This window comes from Labrus bergylta, chromosome 19, assembly GCF_963930695.1.
Source record: "Labrus bergylta chromosome 19, fLabBer1.1, whole genome shotgun sequence".
NCBI lineage: Eukaryota > Metazoa > Chordata > Actinopteri > Labriformes > Labridae > Labrus > Labrus bergylta.
The window spans coordinates 19,893,552-19,904,611 of record NC_089213.1 but is presented as its reverse complement, the minus strand read 5'-3'; the positions used below and the strand labels follow the sequence as shown (position 1 = coordinate 19,904,611).

The window sequence follows — 11,060 nt, the reverse complement described above, 5'->3', positions numbered from 1 at the left end:
CGATTCCGGAGGTGGGGCGGCACTATGACACCGCTCACACAGTGACGTCACAAACACACAGGACGTACCCAACACTATCACATCATTTTTTTTTTTACCGATCGTGTAAATTTAACTTATCAGGGGTATAAATACATGCAATTTAAGCCAAAATACACGCATTCCTGAATGTTAACATTATGACACCGAGTGAATAACAAGCTAACCGATAAAGTTACGAAAACTATCGTAACAAAAAAAATGAAGTTAGCTAGAGTGGGTGCTTTCGTTAGCTAACCAGTTAGCGTAAGCTAAGCTACCAGCTGGTTTTAGTAGTTAATTAACGCAAACTCGACGTGAAACACTCACGATGGACTCCTTCGAAACACCATATGAGGAAGAGGCTGAATTCATTCAATGCACGGTAAGCTGGATAATGGTAGAGGTAGGGCAGCATGGCTAACTCATTTTGTGAGTCAGGCTAAATAGATTGGTAACAGACTTGCTGTTTAAGATTACTTTTGTATTGAAGTTGTAGGTTGATAAAATGTCACAACACAACTACAGCTGGTTGATTTACGTCCTGTCTTTGCATCCAGGTGTGTGAGAAATCCATAAGAGGCGAAACCTTGTACAGGATACACCTGACTACACCTGGACATATAAAGGTAAACATCATCACTTACTGCTGAATAAGTCGGTAGTTTGTCACAGTTGTAGCAATAGATAAATGTTGAAGTTAATGAAGATTATTATTTTAACATAACCTGACAATATATTTTAATTCAGTCACTGGTCTCCCACAGGTTCAGGATAAAACACATAAGCAGACACAATGGGAGCTTACATTACCTTGCTCTCTGTGGCTCACGGTACAGTCAGTGGCAAGAATAGAAAAGTTATTTGTTAGTCATTTAGGGTCAGGCTTGAAGCTGAACTTCTTGAGAAGTTGCCAATTTGTTCATATGCATGTCAATCATTGATTGTTGCTACAATTCAGTCAGAATTTGCTTATTTAGCAAAAACAAACAACCAGGAAAAATAAGTGCTTGAATATGTCTTCTCCTCGACCATTGTGAAGACTATACCCTGTTCATTTTTGGGGAGCAACACGTCTATGAAGATTTCACCTTAAAGTAAGTTTATAGAACCACTACACATTAAGGTTACCAACCTCTGCTTCTCGATCTACATTTACCTCTTGTTGTCCCACATCATCATACAACAATGATTGTGATAGACACACCTTGGAAAAAAAATAGCTGTAACAAACTTGCTGTGTACAGTTTTGATTCAATAAATTCTTGTAAAATGGATTGCACGATTGACAGGCAGATTGGTGCAGCATCAGCAGTAATGCGAGCACTACGCCGTACCGTTATGGTGAAGAGAGAGCTCGGTCAGATGGCAAAGCTCTCTATTTACCAGTCAATCTATGTCCCAACTCTCACCTGTGGTCATGAGTTGTGGATAGTGACCTAAAGGAGGAGATTGCGGATACAAGCGGTCGAAATGAGTCTTCTCCGAAAGGGTGGGCTGGGCTCAGTCTGAGAGACAGGATGAGGAGCTTGGACATTCGGCATGAGCTCAGAGTGGAGTCGCTGCTGCTTCGCATCGAAAGGAGCCAGCTGAGGTGGTTCGTGCATCTGATCAGGATACCTCCTGGTCACCTCCCTCTGGAGGTCTTCCAGGCACGTCCAACTGGGAGGAGACCCAGGGGTTGACCCAGAGCACACTTGAGGGATTATATATCCCTTCTGGCCTTGGGGTCCTTTAGGAGGAGCTGTAAAACATTGCTGGGGATAGGGAGGTCTTGGGCAACTTGCTTAGCCTGCTGCCACCACGGCCAGGCCCCCGGATAAGCCGAAGTTAATGGATGGATGGAAGTTCTTCTTTCTATCCAGAAGCAGTCATATGTTTTCATGGACTCAATAGGTGAATTGAATCTTTCTTGGTCCTCGTTGGTCAAGTCGGTGCTGGCGGCGGATATGTCAGAAAAACACATTTGCCGCAAAGCTACAACGACACAGTTTGTGGAAACAGCTCCTTTCACAGCAGAGGATGATTGTTAATGGTTTATATTGGGACTGGGAATCCTGAACACTTGTACTTAAAAACTGGAATGGTTTGAGACTTGATAACCATCTCCAGTGGAGAAAGTGCATGTTGTCCCATGACGTTAATCATTTTGTGAAACAGTATCTCAGGTGTGATATTCTTACTCTGTGAGCAGGTCTCTTTTAATGGCCTGTAGAGGATGTCTGCTGTTTCACATGCACTTTCAAACTTGACTCTGAATAAGTTGTGGGCATTTGCTTTGTCTACTTAATATGTTGAAATAATCCTTTTCAACTCCTTCTGGATATTTGCCAGCTCAGGGCTTTGTAACACTTCTTGAAATCCCCTGCTGTCATTCGGATTTGACCAAAAGCTGCTGCACTAGTTTAAAGGAGTGTAAATGTCAAGTTCTGGCCTTTTGACTGTTTGAGTTGTTTGCCAAGGTGACAACCTCAAGTGACTGGAAAGTTCACGTGATGGTGGGAAGGTTCAACAGCATTTCACACTCGATGCTTTTACCTTTTGTACGGCTGGAAAGTCAGGCCTGCAAAACAAATATTGAAAATACTTGTCAATTTGAGAATTACAGATCCCAACACCTTGCCCAAGCGGTGTCAAAACTTTCCAGCTGCCTTTGTTAGTGTCTAAACTGGATGTGATGAGCCACAGTACTTGTATGTGGTCACTGGAAGATGTAATGGTAACAACCACTGGAGTTATGTGGTTAAGGAAAATTTCTTGAACATTTGTCCATGTGTTTTCGTGAGTTTCAAGAACAGGGGAGTCCTCTTCTCACAGATCCAATTCTAGTTTCAATTTTTACACACAGGCGGACACACTACCTTTTGCTTTACCATATGTGCACTCGAGGTAACATCTGGGAGGATGAGAACCTTTACTAACCGTTATGTTGTTCAAATATGTTTCATTGATAACTCTCTCTCTGTTTGTATCAGTGGTGAACTCTATTCAGTGTCCTATCTACCAAGCACTGATTGTCTTAATTTGTATTACTCTCCTTTCATCCCTGGCAGAAAGAGGATGGCTTTGTTGCTGCGGGTAAGTAGACTTCATCTTCAGCCGTGTCATTCTGTACTTTTCCAGAAATGAGTATATTCGCTTTCGCGTTCAGGCAGGTGATTCAGTCTAAGCTGGGACTATACAATTAATCACAATTTTATCTATATCCTGATATGAGCATTTGTAATAAAGTCTGCCTATATTGTAATAAGTAAAAACTTAAATGTAGTGAAGCAATGCTTTCTCACTCAGCATACATGTACATTTGACCAGTTGTATGGAGGCCTGTGTGTAATGGCCATGCTTTTACATCATTTTGGTGCAGTCAGATGAAGCTAAAGCTAACTATTAGCTACTCTCAGATTCATTAGTGCCAATTTAGTGGCGAGAAAAAAAAACTTTAAAAAAGTTATAGCTAATATGCACTCACTACTTTTGTTTGTTTATCGCAATATTGAACAATGTTATCACATATTTTCTCATATCATACAGGCTGAGTCTATACACAAAGGGATAAGATTATTCAAGTCTGTTTTCCTGGAAGGAATTTCAGACTTTTGGACCATTGACTGATTATCTGACATTGAAAATATCAATTAATCAGTCTGTTTGTTAGTTCAAATGTCAACATGCCATTTGTACCCTGGACGAGCTCAAGTTAGTCAGATCTGAATATTTTTGTTTCCAGACATGTTCTCAACTACTGGAAACACTGTTTGGTTTTGGTGGTAGTAGCTAGCCCTGGTGTAAAGCGTGCAGAAAGATGGGGACGACTAATGTTTTTGTGTTGATATCACTAAAACATATAGATGGACATATCTGCAATATAAACAAAAGAGAGGTTAAGAACATACAGGCAACTGGTAACTGAACAGAGAATGAAGCAGCAAACTCTGCAACGGGAACAGATCAACATTTCACTCACTCGCTGTCAATGCCTCAGACAACTACCTGCTCTTTTCAAACATCAGCTCCCTTGTCAAAGGCAGCACAGAGCGAAGGATGCAGCAAAGCTTCCCTTGCACTAAGATATCTGAAGGAACTTTTTTCGGGTTGAAGATTTTCATGTGGTCAAAGGAGCCATGGCTAAATCCCTGAAGTCAATGAAAGAACAAACCGGTTCCAAATGCTCATAAAAAAACTCACTGATTTCTCACCCGGAGCTGGTTGTTGTTTCAGATTGAGATGTTGAACAGGGTGACATGCGGAGAGTGCGAGGGGAGAATTCTCTCAAGTAGGTGACCTGTGGCAGGCTCAAACACAAATCCTTTGTTTATTGCCTGTTCAAGACCTTACTGTTGCACCCCTGCTCTTTGTTACTCCTCGTCATTAATGTACATGCAGGTGTAATGGCTGGGCCAAGCCATTCCGCTGCCAGGCCGGCATCACAGGTAGTAGTAATGGCATAAAATGGCCTTGGTGTTGACAACAGAGCTAGTTGGATGGAACAGTGTCATGGGTATGTATGTGAGACCTACGCTGTGCGTTTACATGGCGGGCCTCTCTAGCTTGTGCTACTCTTTAACACTGTAAAAATGTATGACACCCGACAATGTTGTCGGGTTCAGTGTAAAAGTACAATGGCCATGGCAGAGCGTCAACGCTGTGTAAAAAGGAGTCTAATTCCCATAAGCTACCAAGAGGACTTCACGCAGCCTCCAATATAATGGAAATCCAGGACTTGGAGAGCAGGTCAATCAAGGTAGGGAGTGCTGTGAGATGAACTGGGGACAGATTTCTTCTCTGTAGCCTTCACTTTAGTTGCGTATCCATGGGCCTTGGAGGCTGGCCTCTTTCTTTTTGGTACTATCTGTGGGAACAAATATTAACAGGCGTTTGTTGCCCCTGGAACAAAACACAGGATGTGTTTGGTAAGTTTTAAATTCACACAAATGGAGACTGCTGTGGACCTGGACTGGACGCGTTGATGGGCAAAGTGTCCCATACCTACTACACACCATATTGGTCTGTCATTCCACATGTGCAATTCACATGCTACACTCCATTCCAGTTTGTGGCATAAGTCCACAATAATGAGGATATCCGAGCTCCAATATAAATCAAGATCAAGAAGACGCCAGCCTCTTTCAACAGTCTGTGTGCTTTTTAGGAATTGGATGAACCAGACCAGTGGATCCAGAAAATGTCAAAGGCTTATGATTTCAACAGAAGTCCTCATGTTGCACGCTCGCCTAAAGTGTGCCCCCTGCTGGTGTCCATTGAGTTGGCAAAATTGTCACTCATTCAAAATCAATTCAGAAGGATGGTGCTGGCGCAAAATTGGCAACAAAGATGCCACAGATACTCGGCTGCCTCGAAATGGACTGTTGCCTCAAAATGTTTTCTATAAACGATGGAACATCAACGCACCAGCCTTTCTGTAGCTCAGTGCGCAGTGAAGGGTGGCTTAGGTTACTGTAGGTCACAAAGGAGACGATGGGCTCAAGAATGTCAGAAAGATGTTTTGTAACCCATCGGATCTAAAAGCTGAATTTTGATATCAAACTTTCTGCCAGGAGCTGAGTTCAAAACGGAGAAGAAAAAATATGATCAGCTTCATCCAACTCACCTTCTTGTTCAGTCTGGTTAACTTCATAGTGTTTTTATCTCTACATGAAAGGGTCGGTAATGACAACGTTGAATGTAGCTTTACATAAAAAAATAAAAAAATAAACTTAGACATTAACTGCACTAGTGTTTTTACTGTACTGATATAATGAGCAGAGAGAGTAAATGCCACATTATACATGATGTAGACACGTTGATCTTAATGATTAATAAACATATCCTTTATGATTTTTCTTTGTGCTAATTTCAGATTATTTTTTTTCCCAGGGCTTGCTGTCAGACAGCAAACGGTCCCAATATTTGAGGACATCATACATTATCTGGATTACATGAAGCTTGATGAGCCCATCATTGGTGAATGACTTAACACAAACATTTGTAACATAAAAAAAAATCTAGATCCCCTTTTAAACTTTTTATTTCTGTTTTCATAATTTAGGTCTGAACTATTTAGAGGAATTTCCAAGTAATGACATACTAGCAGGCCCAAGATACACGTGTTCGCTCTGTCATCAGACTGCGAACCTCCAAGAGACGGTCCGACATGTGATTGGACGTAAACACCGGCAAAAATATGTGGTACTGTACTTTTAATATTTTCAGCGTCTGATTAGAATCATAGTAAATCAAAGCAATAATGACTGGAGTTTTTTTGTTTTTGGTGTAGGAAACGAAACGTCCAGACTTGGTGACCTGGGATAAACAAACCATAACAAACCAAGGAGGAAAGATCTTCCGAGCCAGAGCAGAGATAATAGAAAGACAAGACGGGCGGGGAACTCCATTGGTAGGCCTCACAGATCAGCAACCAGATGTGTAATATTTTTGCATAATGTTATTTTGAAATCCTTACAAAGATTTGTGAGTAACAAAGCATTGTTTCGATTTCCTTTTTGTGTTTCAGCAAATGGTGAAAAAGAGGATTGGGGGCCAATTAAACATCTCAAGAGGTACCTTCAGACTGTGATTTTGAATTAAAGTTCAAAGTGTTTTATGCTAAAATGATTGTTTTTCAATGCTGAAGAAAAGATTTCCAGCTTCATCTTCAAGTACCTTTGTAATATGTTTATTTGTATTTATTTTTGTAACCTTTATTTAACCAGGTTGGTCCCTCTGAGATTAAAAACTTATTTTCCAAGGGAGACCTGGCCAAGACAGTTGGCATCAAAAATACCAAGTTTACAGACAGAGACACAAAGGGAGGCAAAGAACAAATTACAAACACCAAATTTATGGGTCGAAATTGGGAGTCAGTAGTTCAAACTGAAAGCATTTTAGATGTATGCTGCTAGATACATGTCCTGTGTGTCTGAAGCACTAGAGTCTTTGAGGACACAGTACATTTACCATCAGCACCTCTGGGGGGGAGGGGCGGGGGGTCCTTCTTTTTCTCCCTGATATAAACAACAAATAAGTACCATTATCAACCTGTCAGACTTAGTTTTTAGGAGTTTTAATTTTTTATATTTTTGATTGATGGTATTTATTTACGCGTCAAGCTCACCCTCATGGGTTTATAAGACACCAGAAATTCAGTTGCAGTGGTTGAGCATTTCATAACTTAACAAAGATTCACAAGTTGAATATAATTTGACCTCTGCTGTGAAGACAAATTATACTTAAGGGGCTTAATCACGTGATGTTACTGCAGCTCTATAGATTCTGTTCATAGGAAAGTCCAAACTGAGTCTTGCTTACCTTGAATTATTTTCACTTTTTGTCCTAGCTCCGCTGAAGCAGAACCAGAACAGAGGCCGAACCATCCCACAGAGTTCAACCCAACGAGACATGCCATCACACCTACCACGACTCATGGACCATCCGGATGAGTACTCTCACCAAGGGAGGGTTCCCCCAGGCCACATAAATGTGCCCCCATGTCATCTAGAAGACCCTCCTTACATGATGGACAGAGACAGACCGATGTACCGACAGAAGGACGCTCTCAGCCGTGACCGCTTGGAAGGAGAGCTGCTGAGGGCAGATTACAGGGAGAGTAATGCTCCAAGAGGAGAATTTATCGACCCTGATTATCGTAGGGAGTATGAAAGGGAACGTGCTGAAGATCCACAAAAAAGAGCTCCTGTTGAGCCACTTGGCGGTCCCAGGTATGACTCGAGGGAGGAGATGCTCCATGACCAGGCTCGGCTCGGAGATTTTCACTCAGATGAGGCCCCTCCTTACAGAAGACCTTACCAAGAAAGAGATCTGCTGAAGGAGTTCTACTCTGAGGAGGTGAGGCGTCGGCAAGTTCAGCCCTCGCAGCCGGGGTACCTAGAGGGGGAGAACCACCGCTGGTCTCTGGACCAGGATTCTGTAAGACATGATGTCAGAGTAGGTAGGCCGGATCCAAGTGATGCAGAGGCCAAGAGATGGAACTTCCCTAAACAGGTGGAGGGTAAGAGTTTGCATGATCATTTATTTAATATGATTAGAGATAATTCGGGTGAAATGAGGAAACCACACCAGGTGGAGGAATTAGTGAGTGCAGGGTCGAGCCGAATGGGACCCTCACAACCCCAGAGGCAAGTGGAAGTTAGCAGGACAATGTCGGACATCCCAGAGCCGTTCAGGCGCTTCCTGAACGGGCCGTCAAATGAAGAGCAACAGAACAGTAAAAGGAAAAGAAAGAGTCGCTTCTCTGACGCCACAGCAGAAGAAGTGGAAACCACAAAAGAGTTGTAAGTAATCGTTAATGAATGCTCTCCATATAAGACTGGTGCAATAAAAAATGTATTTTGACTGAATGCTTTGTGTTTTTATCTTACATTTTCTGGCTATGTTTATTTGTTCTCGAAGGTTCTCTGATGAGTATGGACCTCCGAATCCAAAGTTTAGTGGTCATCTTAGACCTTTAAGTTCACAGCTGAGACCTGAAATCCATGGAACACAACATCCTGACCTGTACATACAATCCCAGGTAGATAATTCTAATGAAGTCATTTTTAGCATTAACCTCTAAATATTCAAGAACATGCCCTCACATCTGTATTGTAATTGTGTTTTTAGAGCTTACATCACAGTGAATTTCACCAACCAGAAGGCTCTGATTCAGGAGGTGTCTTTGACATGCTGGTAAGATGATGAATGTGATAAACAAACATCAGTAATATGTCTGTTATGCCATCGTGGGGAACTTAGATCATGTGTCAATCTTGGTGACCTTTGAGTTAAAGTGGTACGTCTTAAAATCTTTTCCTGATCCAGTCCTGTACTTAACAGTTACATAGAAATATTAATAATTCTTTCTTCCCTGTTTCATAACCAGCTAGAAATGTATCAAAGAAGCTTTATCCTTGTCTTCCCCTTGTTTTTTTCCCCCCTGATAGAAAAACATCGATATTGAAAATGCAGAAGAGGCCAACTTCCTGAAGAGCAAACTTTGTGACCTTCTGAAAGAATTCAAGAGCAAAAAATCTGAGAAAGCTGCCGGGGTATGTGTCAACCAGAGCAGGAGTGCATCATGTTCACTTTTTCCCTGCAAAGCAGAAGAAATGAATTTAAGAAGCGTGTTTTACTTTTTTTTTTTTTTTACATTTTCATTTTAGCAAAATAGCCAGGGTCGAGCAGTGGTGTCACAAGACTTTGATAGTTTCAACCCGAACCCCATGGCTTCAAGACACCAGTGTGAGCCAGCGTCGAGACAGGATTCAGACCTAAGACGACCAGAAGAGCTCTACTTTCAGGAAAATCGCAACAGAAGCAGGGAACGAGGGGAGCTTCTCCCTGACGGTCGGCTCCAAGAGTACCAGCATCCTGTACATGGAGAGCCCAGAAAGTCCATCCGAAGCCAGTATGACGGTAAATCAGAAGTAGCATTATTGACCAGAGTTGTGTACACATAAAGGCAGTACACAAAAGTAGACATACATTAAAACAAGGGCTGCAATGGTAATAAAAATATGAATGAACTTCTACTGGCTGATGGTGAATAATTTGGTAGTATTTGCATTACATACTGTAAATCCAGTGTAGATTTACATTTTATTTATTCTAGTTTTATGATTTAAAAATGGGTTTATTTAAACATGTAGTAAATTTATTAATAATATATTCATGTAAACAACGAAATAGAATAAGTAGGTATCTTTTAATTGTACAAGTTAATGTAGTCATTTCCTGTACACTGCACCCCAGATGTCACGTTACCTTCATTTACCTCAGTTAAAGTGCAAATAGAACATATTCTGTGTTGTGTGAACTGCTTTGTTTCATGTGTTTGTTCTCTTCCAGAGGATTTTGGGTGGCAGGAGAAGTTCAGGATCCCACATGCCAATAATCCAGATGAGCCAGCACGTTATCCCGAAAGGTTTCAAGAACCCCGACACTCTCGTGACTACAGGCCGCCTGCTGCTGAGATTTTAGACTCTCACTCTTCTGCGCCTCCCCGCCATTTTGACCGAGGACCCAGGATGGACAGGGGTCCTCGGTACCAAAATAACATGGACAAAATCACCTCCACCCTGCTGGAGCTAGTGGCAAGAAAATAAACAAAATGTTTGCATGGATGTTGTTTTCTAAACTTGCAATGATTTACCTTAGTTTGAAAACAGGATTTGATTTTAAAGAAAATGCTTCAATACTTCTTTGTTGTTTTTTTATTTTCTGAGTACACATGAATAATCAGCTCTTAAAAAAAGTCTGGTTATTTATGTTGGAATAAAATATTTTACTCCTGCAATTGTCATGGTTTTTGATTATTTGAATTGCTGTAATCACCAGCGATCATAATTTTAAAATAAAAGCAATATATTTATTATAATATTACTCTGCAGAACATTTAGTTGATTTCAAATTCATGTAACTTTACCTCATTTGAATGTTTCACTGTGTTTGATAGAGCTGTTGGATGTTAGTGTATAAATAATAAATAATAAATTTTATTTGATGAAGCGCCTTTCTAAACCGAAGTTTACTTAGAATCAGCTTTTTTGGCCAGGTATGCGCAAACATACAAGGAATTTGACTTAGATAACACGTGCTCTCTAGATATATATCTATAAGAATAAGAATAATATGTACAAAACTAAATAAGACGACAGTATAATGGTTAAGAGTGCAAGAGATGCTGAAATCCCAATAAATCATGTAATAGGGAAACCCATGGGTTAATTTAAATGCGGTAGATAGTATTTACATTAGGGCAGTATATGTAATTTATGTCACCATAAAATGTGGATAAATACTCTTATCTAGATCCCCAGTGGGTGTTTTTACTGGGTTATTTCCCAGTGATAGTCTGACACTGCCTTAGAAAAACAATAAAAAAGAAATGTAATAATAATCTCATTACAAACAAATACACCACAAAGAGTCAGTTAAAAAGCCTCTGAAGACAGGTGCTGCAAATTAGCATTTTGCTATAAACACTAAGAGCAGTGCATATGGGACTTGTGTTTTTTTTCACCACAGGTTTATGTTCTTTTGTGTTTGAT

General features: G+C 40.7%; 1 protein-coding gene across 2 annotated transcripts; it reads left to right on the top strand.

Annotated features, from left to right (window-relative positions):
• Positions 1 to 56: 56 nt before the first annotated feature.
• si:ch211-13c6.2 (uncharacterized protein LOC100000125 homolog) lies at positions 57 to 10,306 on the top strand. Of its 2 annotated transcripts, XM_020634730.3 has the most exons (13): positions 57 to 403; positions 579 to 647; positions 3,072 to 3,096; positions 5,893 to 5,979; positions 6,065 to 6,204; positions 6,293 to 6,412; positions 6,530 to 6,575; positions 7,352 to 8,306; positions 8,425 to 8,545; positions 8,635 to 8,700; positions 8,955 to 9,059; positions 9,174 to 9,426; positions 9,859 to 10,306. In XM_020634730.3, the coding sequence occupies exons 1-13, from the start codon at positions 350 to 352 to the stop codon at positions 10,113 to 10,115; spliced, it is 2,298 nt and encodes a 765-aa protein (XP_020490386.2). In that variant the 5' UTR covers positions 57 to 349; the 3' UTR covers positions 10,116 to 10,306. The 2 variants fall into 2 exon arrangements, with proteins under 2 accessions (XP_020490386.2, XP_020490387.2); XM_020634731.3 differs by lacking the exon at positions 3,072 to 3,096 and having other exon boundaries at positions 335 to 403.
• Positions 10,307 to 11,060: the final 754 nt, after the last annotated feature.

What these genes read in the sequence shown, in the direction of transcription:
- si:ch211-13c6.2 (XM_020634730.3), top strand. Translation starts at nt 350, where the DNA reads ATGGACTCCTTCGAAACACCATATGAGGAAGAGGCTGAATTCATTCAA. An exon ending in GGATGGCTTTGTTGCTGCGG is followed by an intron (nt 3,097 to 5,892) that starts GTAAGTAGACTT and finishes TTTTTTTCCCAG; the next exon opens with GGCTTGCTGTCAGACAGCAA. An exon ending in GCTTGATGAGCCCATCATTG is followed by an intron (nt 5,980 to 6,064) that starts GTGAATGACTTA and finishes TTCATAATTTAG; the next exon opens with GTCTGAACTATTTAGAGGAA.